This window comes from Psammomys obesus, unplaced genomic scaffold (assembly GCF_907164565.1).
Source record: "Psammomys obesus unplaced genomic scaffold, mPsaObe1.curated_primary_1811, whole genome shotgun sequence".
Lineage (NCBI taxonomy): Eukaryota > Metazoa > Chordata > Mammalia > Rodentia > Muridae > Psammomys > Psammomys obesus.
Window position 1 is genome coordinate 6,226,022 of NW_026591711.1, and position 23,747 is coordinate 6,249,768.

The 23,747-nt window shown below is 48.9% G+C and overlaps 1 protein-coding gene across 1 annotated transcript in view; it reads left to right on the forward strand.

The window, feature by feature from the left end:
• Mindy4 (MINDY lysine 48 deubiquitinase 4) overlaps positions 1-23,747 on the forward strand; it is a 106,308-nt gene that overhangs the window by 73,509 nt on the left and 9,052 nt on the right. The window contains exons 13-16 of the mRNA XM_055611851.1: positions 1,068-1,135; positions 13,590-13,653; positions 16,592-16,753; positions 23,428-23,608. Of these exons, the coding sequence (XP_055467826.1) occupies positions 1,068-1,135; positions 13,590-13,653; positions 16,592-16,753; positions 23,428-23,608 (475 nt within the window). The remainder of the gene's footprint in view (positions 1-1,067; positions 1,136-13,589; positions 13,654-16,591; positions 16,754-23,427; positions 23,609-23,747) is intronic.

The window sequence follows — 23,747 nt, forward strand, 5'->3', positions numbered from 1 at the left end:
AAAATCAAATCAAAACAATAATAACAACAGCAAACAAAACTAACCAGCACACTGCGGTCCCTGGGCAAATGGGGCAAGTGGGTAGTGTGGGGCTGGCAGTGTGCCATAGTGTATCAGAGCTACCATAGGTGCCAACATGCCCTGCTCTAAACCACAGTGTGCCATAGCTGCTGTGGGTGCCAGGCAGGCCATACTCTAAACCACAGTGTGCCAAAGCTGCTGTGGGTGCCAGAAGGCTCTGCTCTAAGTGTTTCACAACTTTCTCTAAGCAGAGACTTCTACCTTGCCTGTATTTTACAGTGGAGAAAAGTAGGTAGGGACCAGGAGGTTCAGAGACACCTCTACAGTCAGGTGGCTGCTCAGGTTGTCAAGCTAGGCAGCCAGTGGGAGGAGACTGAGATGCAAAATAGACCAGATGCGCATCAGCAACATTTTAGTATCAGGCAAATCAAACCCAAGATAACCAGATAATCAAAGTTACATAGTTAAAAAAAAAAATCCCTTTAAAATAGTAAATTTGGAACAAAGGTGGGCCATCCCTGGAACAAAGATGGGACCTTCCAGTGGATGCCAGCCCTGTTGTATATCTGCTGTCCACTTTCTGACTGCACAGTTCAGTTCTTCTGTATAAGGAGCTGTGTCAGGCAGACCCCTATTAGGCCTCTACTATGCACCCAGGAGCTGGGCAGCCTCGTTCAGCAGGCAATAACAGCAGAGCTCAGCTCCCTCCTGTCAGGGTCAGAGGTGACAGTGGTCCCGGGATGGAATGTGTTCCCATTGCCACTTGCTTCTGGGCTTTGTTGCCTCTGGGGTCATACATGGGCTCCATAATGGCATTTGTGCCACACCCAGGTTTGGTGTCTCACTCTGTGCTCCTCTGTCCTTTAGAAGGCCCGAGTAGGAAGACCTGAATGAGGTATGCTCTCTATGGCTACCCACCAACCTCTGTGGCTGGGCTGGAAGCCATGAAGCCAAGGCCCTGGCAGGCTGTGCTTTGGGTATGACTGCACAGGTGGCTTGAAGAGTGGAGATGTGTGTTTAACAGGTCCTCTTCCCTCCTCCCTCAGTTTGAAGTGGGACCCTACGGTTGCATCCTGCTCACCTTGTCTGCCATCCTGTCCAGGTCTCCGGAGCTGTGAGTATTTGCCCTCACTCCTGTCTTGTTCCCTGAACTAGATGAAGCAGCAAGGAGGGAAAGCTGGGGACGGGCCATGGAGAAGAGTGGTCATAGTCTATATGCACATCTTCCTCGAGTTGTCTTCTCTGTGGCCTTCCATATGTGCTGGGGATGGCAGGGGAGACCCCCTCCCTCCCTCAAAGAACTTGCATGCCACTGCAGTAGTTTCAGGCTTCAGCACTCAGTAAGATTCTCCTGATACGTGTGCAGGGCTGGATAATGGCGGCAGAGACCTGGGCTTTGCCATTCGGGAACCCAGCAGATTAATAGCACATGAATTTTCTGTTAAGTACAATCGATTGATTCTCCATTCCTTCCAAGCATAGGCAGTTCCGGGGTATGGAGCTTGGCCGGGAGTGGAGGGAGTTTGATCAGGAGTACCTGGTGAGGGAGATTTTTGAAATAGCTCTTAGCAGGTTTGGGAAAAGTGTTGAGCCTGGGTTGCCCTGGCAGAAAGAGCATTTGTTCCCCATCTATGTCAGCTGGGCTGGCGGCCTAGTGCTGTCTCCTTGGGCCTGTGCTGTGGGCAGGAGGAGACATGGGGCTTTGCAGCCTCGTGCACTGGCCCTCCTGCTGCTGGCTGATGCTGACCTTATTAAACCAGGGTGTGCACAGCACTTTCTAATGGCATTTTACTTCTAATCCTGCCATAATGATATGATTCATTCCTGGTATGGGCTCACGTGCACGGAGACCATAAGCCTTTCTAACTTCTCCCAGGCTTGCCTTGCTAATCCCTGGATGGTGGGAGGGCTGGATGGGGGAGCTTTCAGCCTCACTGAGGGAAGCTGTGCTCTTGAGAACCAGGTAGTTCTAACTTCAGCTTCCCCATCTGTGCAGGAGCTTCTGGCTCAGGGTCCAAGTTATCTTGCCTAATAACTGCTGGCCGCTGCACTCATTGGAGCAGTAAGAGTGAGCGGGCACCTTGGACACATGCAAGCTCCTGCATGTAGCCCTCTCCCCCCAGAAGGGAGCCTGGGCACAGCATCTAAGTGGTCTTCCCATTGGGCAGAACTGGAGAGCAATATTGCTACCTCACTGACTCATCTAGCTTGGCTAGGCAGGTCAGGGAAGTCCCCAGCCAGGTTATGCCATTTGTGGTCATTCAGGGTGGAGAGGGCAGTTACAGTCCTGGCAACACATGCATCTACATGCATGTGTGTGTGCATATGTACACACACACAGATGGACACAAAGTACGCAGACACTGACTCACAGATAGCCACACCCAAATATCTGCACATATGCAGCGTGGAGACAAAGGTGCAGTCCACCTGACTCCAGGGCCTCTGGGCAGCTTTCTTGAGCCCTGTGTAGGCAAGTGCTTTACATTTCCTAAGGCAGGATAGTTTAGGTCAGGCCTCTTCCTTCCCAAGAAGCTGCGTAAGGACTGGTTATGGGTCGTGTTTTGTCTCACCTGGTGTTTTGTCTCTCCTTACCTTGGAGGACAGAGTAGAGCACAGACCCATGTAGAGTGAGAATAATAGCAGTCAGCATCTCACACATCTTCAGTGAGCCCAAGCCTTTGCCTTGACAGTCATTCTAGAACACGTGGAGACTCTACCCTGCCCCCCAGGGTGGGTCCGCTGTGGTCACTGTGGCTTTGGGAGGTGAATGGTTTACCTAGGCTCCACATCAAGGCAACCTGGCAGCTAGCTCCCAAGCAGGCTGGCCCCACCCAGCTCTTCTGCTTTGCTGCATACGGAGGTGGATTTGGGTGATAGACAGACTTGGGGTCAGGCCTGATTGCTCCTCTTGCTGCAGTTCTTCCCCTAAGAAGTGTCCTGGGCTGTTCATCCCTCATGTTAGCCTGGGTGGCCTATACTCTCAGAGGCTGTTTGCGGTGGGAGCATCCCAGAAGAACTAACCTTGTCTGTCCCACCTATGACCCAGGGGCTCTCTTCAGAGTAAAGATGGAGCAACCCCAAGGGCAGGAACAACCAGGCTGTCCCAATGCTGCCCAGATTCTGAGAGTGCTGTTGAAAAGTTCACAGCCCTCAGCTCCCGGCTTTGGAGAGACAGTTCTGCTGATGGCTGTGCTCTCCTGGGTGGTAACCCTCGGACTGGGAAAACCAGCTTTCCGTCTACCACCTTGGGGGTCAACCCTCAAAGACCTTTCGCATAGGCATATGGACACAGAAGTACAGATGTCTCCCAGCTCAGGCACCAGGTGGCCTGTTGGTGATACCATGAATGCAAACCTTGGACAGCTTCATTGTAGATCAAGGGCACTTGGATTCACCCTGTGGCCTGCAGCCAGTGTGTCTCCAATGTGACTGTTGCTAGGATAGTGTCTTTTAAACTCTCATTGAAATGAAACTAGATTGAATTTATTATTCAGAAAAAATCTATTTCAGAAAACAAAAAAGGAAGAAAAAAAGTCACTTCAAAGCTCACTGTGTAAAACAGAAGCAGTTAGGTGACTGGTGAGTGTGGAGGTGGTGGGGAGGGCAAGGGCCCTGCCTGTCCCTTCTCAGAGTCTGGCATGGCTCTTCCTTAGAGAAGTCCTAGCTCTGCTTAAAAAATGTAGGCAGCAGATGATGGCCCAGGGCCTTCCTGCTCTGGGTTTGAGTCAGCTTTGCAGAATCCTTTGATGCTGTTTCTGGTCTGTTACTACTTTGGGTGGTGGTTGGTAACAGGTTCTAGGAGCCCAGAGCGTCTAATATCAAATGCTGCTCACCCATGAGGGTGCAGCCATGAAGGCCTCCCTAGTTTATTCCAAACACTGTGTGTCTGTGTCTGTGTCTGTATGCACATGTGTGTCTATGTGTGTGTGTCTATGTACATGTCCACATGTATATGTATGTGTGCACATGTGTGTCTGTGTGTGTGTGTTGTGTGCGTATTGAGATGGACATTACTGTTGAGACTGTTCAGAGGATGATATCAATGACATGTGTGAGGTGAATTGTGACAGAGGGGCACACACTCCCCCCTTCCTGGCAGGGCTCTCTCCAGCCCAGAAGCTGCCCTTATATCACCCGTGGGTCATTCCTAAGCCAGAGTGGTGCTAGGGGGGATGCTGTGGGCAGATGCAAGCCCCGCATACCCAGCCCAGCTGCTCCTAGGAGCAGGCAGAAGCAGGCCTCTGAGTTTCGCTTCCCCCAGTGAGGGGGGGTTGCCTCCCCCTACCTGATTTCAGGCTGTTCATATTCTTTCTTAAGATCTGCATTTGCTTACAGAAAAGCCCACATCACGTTTCATGTTTTCCTGGTATCTATAAACTGAGCCATGTACCTAGAGATGTCCCCAGGGAGCTCTTGCAAGCCCCCAGGGTTGTTCAGACACTCTCCTTAGCAGGCTTGGGTGACTCAGGGCTAGAGGTGGGGAGGGGAGAAGGGTGCTGTGGGAAGCGCGGCCTGGCTCACCGTGGGGCAGTGGCAAGAGGTCATGCTGGCAGCCTGAAGAGAAGGTTTTTTTATCCAGTGGGCTATCAGTACTCATTACTGCAGCGTCTTTGGCAGCTGAAGGGCAGTCTCGAGAGTCCAGACACACAATGCTGGGCAGCACAGCCAGGCATTGAGGGCCAGGGTCCAGCCACACTGCATCCCACCATGTGACTGCTGCCCTCAAAACTCTTGAGATTAGAAACACCAGAGCCAGCAGGACAGTTTCTTTCCTTGAGAAAATATCCCTGAAATAAAAGTCAGCCATGAACCCTGGCTAGAGGAAAGTGACAGAAGGTCAGTCCAGCCACAAGAAGCAGAAGCCCAAACTTAACTCATTCAAGCCTGGCTGGAGGGGAAAGACATCTGGGAGTAAATGCTGTCTTTGGGACTTGGGCCTGTCCTCTGCATCTGTACCCATTTCTTATATCCCAATTAGAACCAGACTCCTATGGTTTATACCCTGCCAGGTGTCAGGCTCCAGACCTAATATCTTTGTGTGTCTATCCCTGGATGTTCCCAAAATAGACTGTGTGAAACCTGGGGTGCCCCCAGGAAGACATTTACAAACCAGACATTCACTCCGCTGGCCTGGGATAGGATGCATTGGCTTAGGTAAGGAAGTGGAGGCATGGGGGAACATAGAAAATAGGACAAGAGCCATGGTCAGTTTGCAGATGGCCCTATGGGCTCCTCTCAGAAATGGATAAAGGCAAGCACGGTTACAGACTCCCAGAGGGAGCTGGGAGGCCAGAGACACAGGCTGTGAGGCTAAGAGGTAGGAAGCTCTTGTTGGGAACCTGATGTCCCTGCACATGTGTGGCTGTCATCATGATGGAGGAGGCACAATGCTTGGCAGGCCCCACCCTCAGGCTTCCTAAACTTTCTCAGCTGCCCAGACCAGGAACCCCAACATCTGGGCTCTCGTCACAGACAACCCCAGGCCCCATGTTGCAGGGCAGATCTCCAGTCCTCTCCTACGTGTGGCTCCTTCATAATGTGCAAGGCAGCCCAGCATGGGGAAAGGCCCTTGGACACATTAACATCTTTAGACTGCAACTGGGAGATGGGGAGAAGTCCCTCAGTGAATTCCAATAGTACTTCCCACGAGGGGAGACTACACTAACAAACGTTTTCAGCTAAACTGCAGGAGACCAAGGTCATGTATGGAAGGACGTCCCAAGTGCTAGAAGTCTCCATGTCTTAGCAAATGCCTCACCCGGACTCCCTTACATTGGGTCATCCTTTCTATTGCCCCATAAGTATGTGGCCAGGGTCTTCCATCCTCTCCCCTCAAGGAGTGTGTCTTAGTTTCTATTGCTTTGATGCAACACCATGACCAAAAAACAAGTTGGGGAGGAAAGGGTTTATTTGGCTTATATTTCCATATGCTTTCATCACTGAAGGAAGACAGGGCAGGAACTCATACAGGGTAGGAACCTAGAAGCGGGAGCTGATGCAGAGGTCCTGGAGGGGTGCTGATTACTGGCTTGATTCATGTGGCTTGCTCAGTCTACTTTCTTATGGAACCCAGGACCAACAGCCCAGCGGTGGCATCAGCCACAATGGGCGGGGCCCTCTCCCATCAATCACTAATAAAGAAAATTCTCTACAGCAGTGGTTCACAACCTGTGGCTCATGATCCCTTCAGTAAATCTCTGTCTCTAAAATTATTGACATTACATTTCATAGCAGTAGCAAAATTACAGTCATGAAACAACAAAAAATAAGTTTATGGTTGGTGGGGGTCCGGTCACCACAACATGAGGAACTGTATTAAAGGGTCACAACATTAGGGTTGGCCTAATTCTTGATCTTATGAAGACATTTTCTCAACAGATGACTACAGTTTGTGTCAAGTTGACACAGACCCTGTGTGGTCTGGAGGCAATTTAGCCAGAATCAGAGGAGAGAAGGAGAAGGTCCTTGCAGCTACTGTGGGCTTTTGTGACTATGTGGCAGCCTAAGGAACAGACCATAGGGCTGAGACTGCTCTCTCACTTCTCAAGGTCTTTGAGAAGTGAAGTATAAGTTAGTTTCACAGCTGACTGCTCCTTGTCTGGTAGCTCTGAGCTTAATAGGCTGTGCAGAGGTCTTCTTTCCTGGGGTATGGGTGACAGGTGGTATTCAGGTGTGTCTGATGCCTTAGAAGGAGTGGAAAGCAAGGCTCCAGAGGCCCACACCAGCCTGGGAGCTTGATGACCTTCTCTACTTCCAAGTTCAGCTGCCAGGGGGTATATGACAGGGGCCCACTCTCTGTGGTCCAAAATGCGGTGTGTTGATAGCTGAACAGAAAGCCCTCCTGATCGTCATGCCCATGTGTATGCTTTGCTTCTCCCCACTTCTTCCACTGAGGGCTCAGGTATCCAGATGAAGAGGACAGGCCTCCGTAGGAGGAGAGGAGGGGAACACGCTCAGCCTTCTAGAAGGGCAGCCTGGACCAATGGTAATCTGCTTAGTTACCCCCTCCTCGGCTTGCCACCTGGAATCTAGCTATTGGAAGCTATTTTCAGGGCATCCTTTGCTCACAGCTTCTCCCACCTTGCTGTACATCTGCAGTGTCTAAAGCGCCATTCCCTGCAGTAAGGAACCTCAAAGGACATACCTGGTCCTAAAAGCCCTTGATGTGTAGAGGGGCAAAGTGGTCATATGAGAGCAGTTAGGCTCTGGAGATGGGAGGAGAGATTGGGGTATTTGTGTTCCTGAGGTAAAGAAGGGCTGTATTTCTTTATGGAGGAGGAAACACTTATCAGAGCTGTGATGATTGGCAATTAGGGCTTGTCAGATAGAAAAATCAGCTGCTAGGGGTCTGACTGACAGGTATGGTGCCGGAGCCAGGGAGAGATTATAAGTCATGAGGCACAGGCAGCCTGGTGGGTGCTCTGGGCAGTGCTGAAGGCCATGGCTTCCTTAGGGGTATCCTGAGCAGTCATGAAGGCCATGGCTTCCTTAAGGGTATCCTAAGCAGTACTGAAGGCCAGGGCTTCCTGTGCTTTTTCTTCCTTCAGGCAGGCCCTTCTTCACTCTGTGGAGCATCCTTACTCTAAGTATTTTCTTCTTCTCACTGCCTGAGAGTGGAAAGGACCTAGCTCTCCTGCCATGGGGTTGTGGTTCTCACAATATGCAAGGTTTATCCATGTTTTGGTCTCTCCTTATAATGATCCTGTAGGGTAGCTCTTGTTATCCCAGGGGACCACAGCACACATGGAAGAAGAGGCCTGACATCTAAGGATCTGACCACTGTCCCTTCGCTCTGGGCCTTCCTGGAATAACTGTTTTTCCAAATCCTTTGTAGATGTCCTCAGCTACATTTCAATCTTTTGGAGGCCTAGGTTTACCATAGGCTCTTGGCTGTGACATGAATGGTTGAGGTTGCAGGAACCGTGACCTCTCAGTCATTGTTTTCCTGTTTTTAATTATTGTGATTGTAGGAAAAAGGAAGTGACATTTACCACATGCCAGAGGCTTTATATAGTTTATCTTACTCTGTTCTCACAGCAACCCATAATAGGAGCCATCACCATCCTCATACGGCCTTTGGGGAAACAGTCACCCAAGAAGGGACAAGTTTTAAATGGAAGCATTTAGACTCGAACCCAGGCCTCACCGACTTAGAGCCCAGATTCTCTCAGTTGTATCACAGCTTCTCTTCCCACTGCAGAAACTAACATCCCTGAAGGAAGCTGGAGATGCAGTAGGAGTACAGCCATTGGAAGGGGCCATAGGAACGCACCCAGGGCACCTGGCTCTACAGAGCCCAAACACCAATGGTTACATGGAAGAGGGACAGCTGCTTTCTGTTCACACAAGGCTTTCAGAGATCAGCGTTAGAGACTAAACACCCTTGTTCCCATCCCAGAAGTTCCCAGAGGACACTAAGCTTCCCCTGGTCTCTTGTTCCATCAGTGTGGACTCGGGCTGTGAGGTAGATAAGGTTGGTCACTCTGTTAGACCCAGGCTGAGCTGGCCACCAACCTGCCTTGTTCAAGCGATGGTGTGATGATTGATGGGGCCATGTCTCTAGACTACACAAGCCTATTATTTTTCCTTGTATTCAGATGTTTCTGTGCCAAATGCCATGTTCACATGGGAGACTTTTGGCTGGAGCCAGAGTTGGCGGAACCTGGGTGGGGCTTGAGGGGTTTGGCCTGCTTGGAACTGGATGGCTAGGCTGGTGGCTGGCCGTATGTCAGGCCATGTAGAGCACTGGCTCTGGTCACAGGGTGGCCACACAACAAAGTCTAGTCTTTTCCTGGGACTTCAGCTTCCTCATCAGTGAGAGATGAGGGTCTTGCCTTCCTGGCCTCCCAAAGATTTTGTGAGAATGCATTTGGAAGGATTTGCAATGGCAGATGTGAAGTTCCACAGCAGAAGCACTAACTGTTGTGAGATGTGTGACAGTGGGCAGAGGTCCGAAACTAGCTTCAGCCCTTGAGTCTTGGATGGAACCCATCACTAGCTTGGACCATTCCTCTCCCAGAGCCTGCATCTCCTGTCTGCGGAACACTGAGCCCCGGGGGCTCTCCTAGCCCTGAGGTTCTCCTGTTCTATTCCTTGGCTCTGCACAATGGTTAAAGCACTTCCAGATGGTGAGATTTGAGGAGCTTGGTCCTTGCTGGCCTCCTAAGAGGAGCTCTCTGTTGCCTCTTGTCACTAAGTGATCCAGATACCCACAGGTCCCTTGGTCCTGGCCCATTACTCCCAGATGCTGAGGAGTTGGGAGCACGGCATCTGGTACTGAGTCCCTCCTACCGTGGTCAAGTTCACTCAGGCTTTTCCACTCTATGCTTTTTGAGTTGGCAGTGCAGGAAAGCACAGTTTTCTGGAGGAACCTGAAGCACAGGACAGCTTCTGGGACATGGTTCAGGTGGACACTGGCCTCTTAGCTTTTATGGCTCAATATCCTAGTGGGAATTATGAAGCAAACCTATCTTTGCCTTCTACAGACATAGAAGCTCTGTCTGTAGCTTCTGTAAAGTGGGCTTCTGCACAGAAGATTTTGTTGAGAGCTTTAAGTCTATGATGACATTGGAGGTCACTTGTCCTAGTATCCTAGGCTGGTGCTGTTTAACAAGGCCAGCAACTTGGATACAGACCCTTACTCTTACAACTCTGTAGGCTGGTGGGATCAGGACCCGCCCTACTGGCTTCATTTTAATATAAGCACCCACAGAAAGGCTCTCACTCTTCATAAATGCATATTCTGAGGGTCTCAGGGTTGGTTGGGGCTTTGTGTGTGTGTGTGTGTGTGTGTGTGTGTGTGTGTGTGTGTATGTGTGTGTGTGTCTATCTACAGGTTACTATACTGAGGATTGAATCAAGAGCCTCACATTTGCTGGGTAAATGCTCTAACACTGAGCTCAACAATCCTTTTTCCATTTTTAATTTTGAAGCAGTCTAGCTCTAACCTGGCTGACCTTGGAGTTTCTCTCTCTCTCTCTCTCTCTCTCTCTCCATTTGTTTGTTTGTTTGCTTGCTTGCTCTTTGAGATAAGATAAGACTTCCCTTTGTAGCCCTAGAATGCACTTTGTAGACCAGGCTGGCCTTGAATTTAGAGATCCAACTGCCTCTGCCTGAGATCTGGGATTAAAGGTGTGAGCCACCATGCCAGATTGACCTTGGACTTTCAGTCCTTCTGCCTCTAGCCAGGATTAATAAGCAGCTTTGTTTCTTCAGGCTGGGTTTGATATATAGATTTATGGAGACATAATTCAGCCCAAGACCATTTTGCTCCAGAATGGAAGACTGAGGCCCAGAGAAAAAAAGCTTACAATTATTACACAGTAGGCTGGGGCTGGAGCTCAGGGCCGGGTCAGGGTTCTATGTACGCTGATCTCTTGTATAGCCAAAGCAGAGGAGGATGGCCTCTGCCCCAGGACTTCTCACACGTGGGCCCCGTCAGAACTCCCCAGGGGAAGACTGGGCATTGCCATTTGCCAAAGTTGTAAATCTTTTAAGCCATAAGCTGCTCCTTGGCGTCTCCCAAGTGCCCTAATGTGAAATACACATGTCCCTCCCTTTTAAGATCCAAGCAAACTCTGAATTTCCCATCGTGTTTGCACCTAAGGATGCAATTACCATTTCCTCCCATTGTCCGTTCTGCTGGTCCCTCTTCTCCCAGCTGACGCAGGCTTTCGAGCCCGCTGGGTGAACACGCGGCCGAGAGCTTATGAAGATCGGACTGCTTCTGAAAGCCACAGGTGGCCAGCGGCCAGCGATGCTTATCAGTCCCCCCAGGACTGCTTTGAGGTTATTTTCTTCTCATCAGAAGATGTTGTATATGCCACAGAGAACGTTTCCATCAATTCTTCTGCCTCAGCCAGCGCCAACCCAGCACTGTGCTTGCCATGAGTCACCCTTTGCTGGCTCTCTCCCAGGCACTCTCTCTGGTCTGCTTCTGGTGGGCAAGCCTTACAGGCCTTCCGAGAGGACCCTGGGCCTTTGTGGTTCTTTCAGATCTCTGTGATGCTACCCAAAACCCAACTCCCTGAGCACCACTTCCCCATTTGATGATCAGACACACACACACACACACACACACACACACGCACACACAATTTCCTGGCAAGGATGATGGAGTTTGAGTTTCTGAGGTTATCTGGGAAGGGCAAAGGACCGGAGTGTGTATTTTGGGTTTATGAGTGTGTATTTTGGGTTTGTGAGTATGTGGGCATCTTAGATTTAGAGCATCTATTGAGAATAGGTTCTCACTGAGCCCTTGCTACCTTGGCCCCAGCTCAGTGCTTTTCTGGGATGTGGATGTAGGATACAGACCAGGCCCTGGGCATGGTGGGCAGTATGCATTCAGTTCTGTGTGTATCTGGAGAGGCATAGGAGCCAGACTCTCACCTCAGCTGTTCCCAGTGCTCTACCTGCCTGAGATTTCTTTCTGCATCTATAAAGTAGAGGTAGCAAATCCTTCTTTCCTGGGGCCTCATGCTGTTTCTGGTCAGTGACTGTGAATGATTTCCTATGTGCTGGCCAAACAGTTGTAGGGCACATAGGGATTTACTTTAGGATGCCTGAAGGACCAGAATCCTAATGGTAGGATTGTGGTGATGCCAAGGAGGGCTTTGAGAGTGAGCATGGAGACTTGTTGCTTCCTCATGGCCAACTTTTACCCCTCGAAGATCAGGATCCCCGCCTACATGTGTACCCTAAGCTGAGCTGTCCCCACTGCTCACGCCTATTTCTTTTAGTTTAAAGGCGTTTTTTGTTTGTTTGTTTGTTTTTTGTTTTTTTTCTTCTTCTTCTTCTTTTTTTTTTTTGTAAGAGTCTCTTCACTTTTTGCTGTTTGAGGTTCTAACCCAAGTCTGGAGCCACATAAAGGAAGGGGGTACCCAGGCCTTGGACTCTAGCTGTCAGGGTTTCCCACTATCTCATCATCCATGAACAGAGTACCTTTGGCAAGTCAACTGTTTCTTTGCATGGTCTCGGGGATTATTGAGAGTAAAAGCTGTGCTCAGGTGGCAACAGCTGTTGTCAAGGCCTCAAAGAGGTTTTCTACAATAGGCTGACCTCTACTGCCAATAACACTATACTATAGACAAGGTCAGTTTTAAATGACAAATGTATATTTTGGCTCCAAGGTTGAGGGGTCTGTATCTCGTGTTGATCTTGCTGGCAGAGTTCTGAGGAGGCAAAGGCACCACACAAAAGCAAAGGGGGTGCACGTACGCCTCCTCTTCCAGCTCCCTTCACCACTTTCTCTTTCCTCTTCTCTTTTTTCTTCTCTCCCTTTTTGCCACTGTCTTTCCTGATCAGGCTGTTTTCAACTATAGTGGCTTCATACTAAAGACGTTACTTAATCAGAGTCTAATCCTAAAGCCCTCAAATTCTAAACACCATAGTTATTATGATTTTACCTTCTTGGGCTGGGGAGCTGGCTCAGTTGGTAAAGCACTTGAGCAGTAAGCTCAAGTGTGAGGATCCGAGTTCAGATCCCTAGCACTCACGTAAAAAAGCCAGGTGTGGCTGTGGAAGTCTGTGATCCCAGCATTGAGGAGTGGAGGCAGGAGGATCCCTGGAGCCCACTGGACAGCCATTCTGGCCAAATTGGCAAGCCCTAGGTTTGTTGAGAGACTGTCTAAAAAACTTAGACAGTGTCATCCATGCACATATAGCCAACACTAACTGGACTTAGTGGGTTATCAGAAAAAAAAAAAAGTTATGAAATTGGCAAGAGTGTGATTTGGGGATCCTGGAGGAGCTAGGAGTAAAGGGGCATACATAGCGTATTTCATTGTTAAGCATGTGAAATTCTTAAAAGAAAATGTTAAAGATAAGGCAGAGGCTGTTGAGATGGCCCAGTGGGAAAGAGTGCTTGCCACCAAGCTTAGTGACCTGAGTTTAATCCCTGGAACACACATGGAGGAAGGAAAAAAACAACTCTTATTGGTTGAAAGTGGTCCTCTGATTTGCTGTGACAGGTGCATGCCTGTGCATGTATATGTGTGTACATTCATGCACACACACACACACACACACACACACACACACACACAAACAATAAGGTGAAGAGGAGGACATCTGGCATCAGCCTGTGGCCTCCGAAAGCACACATGTGTGCACACAACATTTTATACTCTTATTATCTCCCAATGGGAGTTATATTTTAGCGCATGATTCCATGAGAGCCATAGTCCAGTCATATTGAAGCCATAGTAGAGCCATTAGAGTCCACTCTAGTCAGTTCCTCCTGTTCAAGACTGGCTTGATGGAGACCGAGAGATAGGGGCAGACACCCCATCCATTAATAATGGCAGACACCATTAATAATGGTAGTTGTGGTGTGAATTTTGGACATTGCATTTCCAACCCAAGGGCCTTTTACATTTCACTCACCAGATTTTGGTGTGGTCAAAATGGAGGCGATTTTGTGTCACCCCTTCCACAGAGGGCTCACGGTGCAGCAGAATGCTTAAGTTCCCAGCAAATCTGGAATCCGTAGCCCAGGCCCAGAAACAGTGGCTGTCTCCTCAGTGGGGCGCACACATGCTAATGCCTCTGTCCTTTATGCTTTCTAGTGTCCGCCAGGACTTTGATGTCCCAACCAGCCATCTCATTGGAGCTCACGGATACTGCACACAGGTCAGGAGACAATGGGGCCCGCAGAGGGGAAGCCAGGTAGCCCTTCCCCAACCTGAGTTACTTTTCTTGTTCTTTATCTGATCAAACGCCCCTCCAAGAAGCTTCTGGGCTTCACCGTCATGGAGGGCTGTGAAGAAAGCTCAGTTTGCTTTTCACATTGGCATGCTTTCTTCGTCCTGACTGCTATTCTCGGAGCCACGGGGATGCAGAAGAGGTGGAACATAGACCCACTTAAGTGCTGAAATGCACAGAGCCCAGGCTCTGTGAACATGCCCAAGCATGGCTGGTAACCCTGAGTAGGAGGGTTACACTTGCAGAGAGCATTGCCTTCACAACTACTCTTCCCTCTGCGTCCTTACCAACAAGTCCTGTTAGGGACCAGAGAGACCCTGACCTCAATTGTCAGTCACTCCCTTTCAGGTGATGCCACTAAAGACACATGTTCAGGAGCCTCTCTAGTCTGTATCAAGATAGCTTCCATGCACATCTTTCTTAGCACACCAAAGCCTCTGAGAATGGCCATGTGGGCCATATTAACATGTTGCCCTCTGTGTGTGCAGGGCCCAGAACTCACAGTCTTCTGACCCAGCTAGGGAACCAGTTCTGGGATTTTGACTTACTTGTGCATAACCCAGGAAACCTCCCTTGGTCCCATGCAAGGGAAGTGTGAGGTCTGTAGTGTAACAGACACCCACAGAGGGGTGTGGGGTTGGCTTCTCCCTCCCTGGAGGAAGGCCATGGAGAATGTCCACTCTTCTTGATGCCTGGTGGGCTTGCTCTCCTCCTGGGTGCCTTTTTATTGCCCCAAGGGAACTTCTTCTTAATGGAAGGTAGAAAATGGACCTGCCTAGGCAGAACCCCTTTTACTTTGGGGTAAAAGGGGCTAGATCAGCATCATCCTGGGCTGGGTTTAAGCTTGTTCTCTGTGACACTCAGAGAAGGAATTGAGGCATCTTCCTCCCTTCCTGAGCTCCATTTTCCTCCGTTGTGGAAGAGGCATCTGGCCCAGGCCATGGTTGCTTAGCTTTTGTTTGCACACCAATTCCTGTGTTGAAAAGCAGGCTCTGGCTCAGGCTACACTGGAGCTTGGGAGTTTCTTATTTATTTTCTCTTTTTTTCTTTTGACACTGTGTCTTGCTGTATAACCCAGGCTGGCCTTGCATTCCAGACCCTCCACTCTCAGCCTCCTTAGTGCTGAGATTACAGCCTTGCACCACCTTACCCCAACCCCATGGAGACTGGATTTCTACAGGTTCCCCCAGGAGGAGATGGTTCAGCGCACATACTTTTGAGTAGCCATGGACTGGATGGTGGCTCAGCTTTGCTGCTGCAAGGTTCTCTTTCCTCGCCCTTAGGTGTGTGCTGCTCCTTCCTTCAAGAAGACTTTCTGCTGGGAGAGATGTTTTGGACACTTCCCAGATAGGAGAGCAGGAGTCTTTATTCTCATTGAAAACAAGATGGGAAAACTTTCCTCCTAAGGGGGAAAATAAAAAAGGTTGTGCCTTTCTTAGTAGCCTCTGGCCTGAGGCACAGTATCTCAGAGCAGATATTTCCTTTGAATTCTTTTATTATTTCCCCTGAAGGACACAGTGAGGCCCTTCGCTGTCTCCTTCCAATGGGGGCTCCTTTGTGGCCATCAGTGGAGGCCTAACTGTCACTGGGGCAGGGGTATTTGTATCAGTGGAAGGTTTATTTACCAGGAACATCAATTTCACAAGGAAAAACACTTCTGTGAACCCTGCCCCGCAGAGCACAGGTTGGGTGGAGGTGGCACGGCCATTCCTGTGGGCTACGAGACAGCTGTGTGTTTGCTTGTCTCACAAGCAATACCCGCCCCACTGGAGGATGGTAACACAGAGGGACTGCTTGTCTGAATACTAGAGGTGGATTAACCAGAGTCCTTCCCCAAAGAGTCACTGGAAGCTTCCACCTTTCAGCTGGAGTGTTTGCCTAGGCAGGGTTGCTATCAGGGTAGCAAGGGTGGCACAGACTCTGTATTCAGCAGATGTGGGCGAAGGTTCAGCTCAGTCACTTTATGGTTTTGTGGCTAGGACAAGTCCTTTCTCATCTGTCAGGCTCAGTTTCTTTATTCCTAGCCAGTGGTGGGATGTGGCTGTGCCCAGCCTCAGTGATCCACTGCAGTGCAACTGCCAGATCCTCCTGGAGCAGTTCAACACCACCTTCTAGCTACCCTCTCTGCCTCTGCCCTTGCCTCTGTCCTGCTTTCCTTGCCATTCCCACGAGACTCTAGTCAGAGCAGGGGCACCTCCTTGGTGCTGCAGTGTGCAGAGTTGTCTGGCTTCCTGGCTATGAGGTGTACTGGGTCCTGTGAGATGTTATCATTGAGGGAAGCTGGGTAAAGGGTACACAGGAACTCTCTGGACTATATTTTTAAACTTCTATTGAGTCTAAAGTCATTTCAAACATTAAAATGCTTATTTTTAAAAACACTATTTTTCAAAACTATCCCGGAGGTCATTACCCAACAAAGCTTCTCTCACTTGGTTATGTGACTGTCCATGTGGGGCAGGGAACACTTTGTACACACATTTTTATAGCCCCGCTCATATCCTACCTTAGGTTTCAACCGCACAGACACATCCTTGACCTCCTTAGCCGACCCCGAGCTGCGTTGTAACCATTCAAAGGTCCCCTCAATACTAAGACTTAGGACAGGCTCCTTGTTCAGTCTTCATTTAAGAAACGCTTGCAGATAGATTGCTGAGTCCTTCGAGGTGCTTTGATAGAGGCGGTCGGCAGATTTCCCCCATCAGAGCCTGTGGAGAAGTCAAGCCCCTACAGTCTCTGCATTCTTTTTCCCACCTTCCTTGGTTTCTTTCCTCCTCCGCCCTTTTTCCCTTGTCCCCAGCCTCCCCTCCGCGCTCTGCCAAGGCTGATTTCAGAGATCTGACGCAGCTTCCCCTTCTCTCATCAACAGGAACTTGTCAATCTTCTCCTGACCGGGAAAGCTGTGTCCAATGTTTTCAATGATGTCGTGGAGCTAGACTCAGGCGATGGGAACATTACACTGCTCCGAGGCATTGAGGCACGCAGCAACATCGGCTTCTTATCTCTCTTTGAACACTACAATGTTTGCCAGGTACCCGCATGCACTCCAGAGCCCCAGCAGCCTTGTTCCTTGGACCTAAGAGATGCAAGGAAGGGAAGCATGGCTCTGGTTCCCAAATCTGCCTGGAGTTCAGGTCCACCCTGAATACAGAGCAGCCTAGAAGAAATATGACTTTGCTGCCAATGCCACAGATACTTCAGGCTCAAACAGCAGGTTCTGGGTTCCACGAAGGATAGCTGAAAAGAGCTTGTAAGGGTTCATATGTGGTTATGCATCAGAGTGGAGCTCAGAATGGTGTGCATTCATGTGTGAGTGTGTGTGTTTGTGTTTGTGTTTGCGTTTATACATTCTCATATTTGTTACTATATATAATATGTTGAGGAAGGGAGGTCTCTGGAGGCAGGAGCTTGACATCTTAGACTTTTCTTTAATTTCTTGGGGCTGCTGCAACAAAATACTATAGACTGGGTGCCTAAAACAACCGAGGTGTTTCTAGTCACAAGGCTAGATCCTGGTAGTCCAAGACCGAGATGTGAGCTGGTTGTGCTCCGTCTGAAGGCCACAGGGAGAATCCTTTCATGTCTCTCCTGCTTGTGGCATATTCCAGCACTCTTTGGTGCTCCTTGGCTTCTAGGAGTGCACTGCACTCCAGGCTCTGCCTCTATGGCCACTTGGCTGTTTGTTCCCTGTGTCTCAATTTCTGAGGACCTCAGTTGGATTAAGGGCGCACTGCTCCAGTATGACCTCATCTGAACCAGGGTCCTGTGCAGCAACCCCAGGTCCAGATAAGGTTCTATTCCGAGGCACTTGGGGCTTACATGTCCTTTGAGGAGATACAACTTAGCCCAAACAGCTTCATTTGCCCTGTTTGCTGGATGTGGTCCCTCTGCCTCCTTTCTTGATTGGAAAGAAAGCTTGCAAAGGCCTGTGCTTTTGGTGAAGCTGCTGAGGCACTATGACCACACCATGGGCTAGCCAGCGGTGCTCTCAATCTGACCTGCAGCCTCCACTGCTTTCACACCTTCTTAGAACCTTACTCCATGTCATCCACAGTTCTGTGGCTATAGATATGGAGAGCATTGCTCTGAGGACCAACAGGAGGCTGCTGACACCACTCAGACACCAAGAGGGTATAGATGAGGCTTCATCACTGCCACAACAGGAGGCAGGTTATCATATGGGCCCCTAGAGTACTAGGTAAATGACTAGAGTGGGAAGGGGCTGGGATTTTTGTCTTACTCTTCCTGTGTGACCTCTTATTTAGGCCCCTTGTTCATGGACCATGTGATGTGCCTTTTCCTGACCCCCTTTTTGGGTGATAACCCCAGTTCACAGAATGCAGATGTGTGGGTTCCAACTGCCTGCAGAAGAAAGGGGCCAGTTCCTTTTTGGTTATGTTGTGTCAGGAGTATAGCAGCAATTTGATCATGTAGCCAAGGAGAAGCACCAAGAGAAGAAGCACTAATATTCTCCAGCCCAGTGGTCCATGGGTTGAACAGAATAAGCTTGGCTAGTTTCATAGACTCCAGGCTAAGCATGAGCCTGATGTCTTCCTGTGGTCCAGGCTGCCTGTCAAAAAATTAACTATTTTGATTTGTTCAGTAGAGGGCAAATGATGGGAAGAAGAGTCAAGGTCATTCTTCACTCAGAATGAAGTGACTATTGGAGAAACCTGGGCCCAATGGCTGTTTTCTTGAAGATTCCTTGAACTCACATGGGCCCCTTGCTGGTCAGGCTTGGGAGTGTTGTCCATGTGGGGAGTGAATGCTTTCCTTTGCTGTACCATTGGCAAGCACAGTAATGAAGGGATTCTAGATGCACTCACTCTTTCTCTCAAGATGTCATCAAGGCTAAGTCGTGGGCTCTCCTTCCCCTAAAGACCCAAGCCTTCATCTTTATAATACTACCTCTCATCCCTGTGGCTGTATGCCCTCTGTCAGTTGCATGGGACAGAGGAGCCCCAGGGAAACTCAAAACTCAAGGTCTGGACTGAGACAAGTCCTTGGTCTAGCTGGCCCCATTTATTGGATGGCATTAACATAGCCACGAGGAAGACCCTGTATTTGAATACCATTCTGACATACCCACTTTCCTTCCTCTCCCTTCACTAAGGCAGTGTAATCTTTAAAAGCATAGACCCAATCATACCATTCTATGCTCAAACACCCCAGGGCTTTCCATTTCATTGTGCTGTGTCCACTAAAATTCATATTTGAAGTCCTGACCTCTGAGCAGGACTGTGTTTGGTGATGGTATTTAAGAAAGTGATTAAGTTAGAATGAGGTCACTAGGGTAGCCCTAATCCAAAGGACAGTGTCATCATAAGAAGAGATTAGGACGTAGACATCGAGAGAAGACCTTGTGAGATATGGGGGCAGGGAGGAGGCCAGTTAACCAGAAGCCAGAGAGAGCTACCGCAGCAAACAATTCAGACACCACCTTGATTTCAGAATTCTACAGAATTTTGTGAAAATAAGTTTATGTGGTTTAAGCCACACATTCGTGATCTTTGCTATTGTGGCCCGAGCACAAGTAATGATGCAAAGATTAAAATCCCAAGCTTGCCTCCACCTACCAGTCCTCCCAGAGCTGTCCCTTTCCTCCTCCTCTGGCTCTCCTGCTGGGCCTTGAACTATACCTGCCTCTTTGGGGTTCGTCCTTCCTCTGGGCCTCTGCATGTGCTGTCCCTCCACCTGCCCTGCCTTCCCCACTCTTCATGCTTTGCCTTAATGTTCCTTCCTGAAAGGGAAGTTATTGTCACCTCTGTCCCCCTTCTAACTGAGCATATCTCTTCTCCCCACCCTGCCTCCTCCATCCAAGCACCAATTCCTTCATGGGCCTTTCCTTGATTTAGGTATCACATCTGTTGCCTTTAGGAGGGAAGTTTCCCCACATTTTAGCACTTCTGCGATGAGCCCAGTGTTCCAGTTAGTAGTGCACTAGACTGGCTGACCGTCTGCCTTTCTAGGGGACAGGAGAAATGGTGATGATCTGACAGTGGTCATTGCAGCACACCTAAACTTGATTGAGTAATTACCCTCTGCTGCCATCACTGATCTCATTTTCTCTAGCACTGTGTCCCGTAGTCTATTGTGTGTCGAGGATAAGGTGTAATCACATCAAATGAATGTCACCATTGTAGACAGGAAGGTGATTCTGCTTATAGTCAAACACTGATCCTTGAGAACAAGTGCTTGGATAAGGCAGTCCATACTGGCCACGGGCCATTCACTACTTCCGTGAGAGATTAAGGTTCAGATTTTAAAAACACTCTTGAGTACCAGTAAGATGGCTCAGCAGGTAAGAGCTCTTGCCAAGCCTGGTGACCTGAGCTCAATTCCCAGAACCCACACAGTGAAAGGAAGGTACTCAGTTCCCTAAGTTGTTCTCTGACCTTCACATATATCCCCCCCCCACACACACTAACAATTTTAAAACACTCCTAAAAATTCATATGTGGATGCAATGACCTACATCAGATATAAACATAAGCCAACTAAAAACCACCACAGTCGTCTTTTGAGAGCTTAGAAAGATGATTGGGTATAATACACACATACACATGCAAATAAATCAAAAAGATACATTTCAAAAATAAAAACGTGAAAATACCAAGCAATAAACTTAGCCAAGGCAATACATGATTAATAAATGATTTTTCTGAAATACATAAAAGATCAGAAAAACAGAGTAACATGTCAGTTCTAGGTAGTGAGACTCAGTGTGGTAAAATACTACTTCCTCTAATCTGAAAGTTAAAGATCCCAAACAGGACTAGGACATAACTCAGGGCAGAGCACTGGACTAGCCTGCTCAAGATGCTGGATTAAGAACCCAGCACTTCAAGGGAGAAAATCCAAAGGGTTTTGAGAAGAGTTTATCTAAGAAAGAAAAAGTGCTCAGAAACAGCCAGGGGGGTTGAAATACATAATGGAATTTTCAGTCATCAGCACATACAGCGATGAGCAGAATAATCAAAACATAAGGCATAAGAAGAGACTAATGGATCAATGAAAATATTGCCAGAAATAGTTACACACACAGACACACACACACACACACACACACACACACACACACACGCTAGGCTCCAAATTAATGGAGAAAGGTTAGTTCACTTAATATAAAATATTACAGGAGGCCTAAGGAGACGTAGGTGTGTGATACATGCCTGTAATCCCAGCACTCAGGAGGATCTAGAAATTAAGGCCAGCCTGGGCTACATGTGGAGATCCTCTGTCCATACAACAACATACAACTACCCACCAAAAAGAAAAAAATAGCCTCAAAACTAAAAATTAACCCAAACTACAAAAACCCAGAGAATGTTGAGGCAGTTCATTTGATAAAAATCTAGAAGTCCACCAGTCATTTGACAAATAAATACCTGAAAACTCGCTCACATCACATCATACTGACAGTCAAGGCATTCACGTTAAATGAACTTAGTTTGTTAATCAGATTGACGAGAATGAGATGTAAAAGGCTCAAAAGCTTGTGGGTATGTGGAGGAAGCTGGCCTGTTTGTCCATAGCTGAGGGAGGAGACCTGACATGACACAGAGAGTCAAAAGACATGATCTGTGACCTTAAAACATGACTCTGGAAGCTGTTCACCCGAGGAATAGTACATACTGAAGCACATCTGCGGTTTACCAGCTGCCCATTTGCATGTTCAGAATCAGGTCTTGTTAAGGCCGTTCTTAACTAATTTATACAGTGTTTACTTAGATGTATCCTTGTTGATGTAGAAAACTTTGAATGGCATTAATTAAAATCTCAGGAGCTAGATGTGTGGCTCAGTGGCAGAGTACAGGTTTACCACAATCCCCGGAGTTTATTCCCCAACACTAAAAATAAGTTTAAAAGTTCAGAACAATAAAATCAAACAAATAAAAGCAACCTGTGATAGTGCAGCCCGGCCCCCAAGAGAGAGCCTGTCCTGTGCTAGGGAAATGACACACACAGCTCCTTAAGACCCCTAAGGAAGTTTCTCTGGAAAATGTCTCCTTGTGGGAAAGGCTTGTGAATGAGCACACTCATGTATAAGCCCTCTGGGCAGCTGTTTTGCTCTTAATCTTTTGACTGTTGTTTATAAATGGCAAAATGCCCTCTGTTCCTTGTTTGGAAAATTCAGGAGCTGATGGCGCCCAGGCCTGCCCATGGCTGGCTTGAGGCATTTTCCCTGCCTGTTGTGAGTGAGCCCAGACCCAGGCGGTGCCTCTCAAGAAAAGCCTCTTTTGAGCACCAAAAGGAAGCTAAGCTTACAGAAGGGTTAGGCGGGGGTCAGGCATGTTTGAATGCCTTACCTCTCAGGAGGAACAAACTTGCAGTCCAGTTGGGTATCACACATGGCAGAGCAGAGCGTCACACAGGGCTGAGCAGAGAGGGGCTTTATTGTAGATAAGAGAACAGCTAACACTCTTGTCAGCATCATCCCCTATGCTCACTCCAGTTGAGTAGGCAAGTCCTTCCAGGGGGCCACTCTGAGCACAGTTCCTCTAACCTAGGCACCTGTAGCTCGGCATTGCCTCACCATTCTTCTGTGGTGGACCCTAGGGCAAGTATGCCCTTCTCCTGATTGGAAAAATCGCTCCCATTCTTTCCCTAATCCAGAGGAGGCTGTAAACAGCCTGAGCAGCAAAGACCTCATGTCCTGGGGGAGGCCGTGCATTAGGTACACCAGCTGGACCACACAGTTGAATGAACTAGTACTGGCAGGTGAGGTGCCCGCTGCGGCACACACAAGAGAGTGCGGAGAGGGCGGCCTACCCACAGGCTCCTAAATCAGTTCTCTCTTTGCAAGAAGCATCATGACATTGTGCTGGGTGTGTATGTGTGTGTGTGTGTGTTGGGGGGGTGTGTCTCTGGTTTATTTTCCCACACATTCTTGGCCAATCATGAAAGTCCCTGGTTGGGGACTTGCAGACACTTTTTGCTCCATGTTCTGGTGTAGCCCCGGCCTCATCCTCCAGGCTCTCCTCTTACCAAGCAGCCAACGGTATCCTGAATTTCTCCTCCCACTCTCTGCTGCTCACTCAGGTCCTTCTCTCCTGGCTCCCCGGGGCTCACCTGTCTTCAAGGCACAATTTTAGTTGAAGTCCAGTGTTATTCCTGAGGACCTCCATTTTCCAACCATTTGCTCCCACACTGGTTGGGCTCCTGTTAGAGGCGGCTCTGTGGAGTGGTGTCACAGGCAAATGACCCGATGTGGTGCTGTGATTGAGGGGGCAGTTGCTCAGTGAGGAGGCAATGATACATGCTTACTGACTGAGCAGTTGAGGTGACACAGCTCTCAGAAGGAAGGACAAAGAATGGGAAGACCCAGGGATTGGTAAACTGAGTGACTGAGGAATGCAGCAAGGATCACATGGGGGGGTGGGGTCATGGCTGAGCCACAGGTGTGTGAGAGACTGGAGGACAAAAGAGGGTTAGAGGGCTGTGGGCTGTGGAACCAGTGAGTGTGCTGTTTGTGTGTGTGTGTGTGTGAGAGAGAGAGAGAGAGAGAGAGTGAGAGAGAGAGAGAGAGAGAGAGAAAGGGAGAGTTTCCTGTGATCTTTGTTGTGTGGTGGCCAACTCTAGAAGGTAGGCCTGTGGTCTGGGCATCAGGAGGGGTTTCTAGTATCACACCAAGGATGTCTGGGAAGCCAGCCTTGCCTCAGCTGGTCAGCACGTATCGTTGCATCAGGTCTTTCCCTCCTTCAGGTTGGCTGCTTCCTGAAGACCCCAAAGTTCCCCATCTGGGTAGTCTGCAGTGAGAGCCACTTCAGCGTCCTCTTCAGCCTCCAGCTGGAGCTCTTGCGTGACTGGAGGACTGAGCGGCTCTTTGACCTGTATTACTACGATGGCTTGGCCAACCAGCAGGAGGAGATCCGGCTGACTGTTGGTGAGACATCTTAACCCATCTCTGCAGGAAGCCTCCAGGCTGCTCCAGGACCAGCCTTAACATGCCTTCTTGGAATAACCATGGGTGGCTAGAGAGTGATGCTAGCCTAACCATCCTATAAGAGTGAGCCACGGATTGG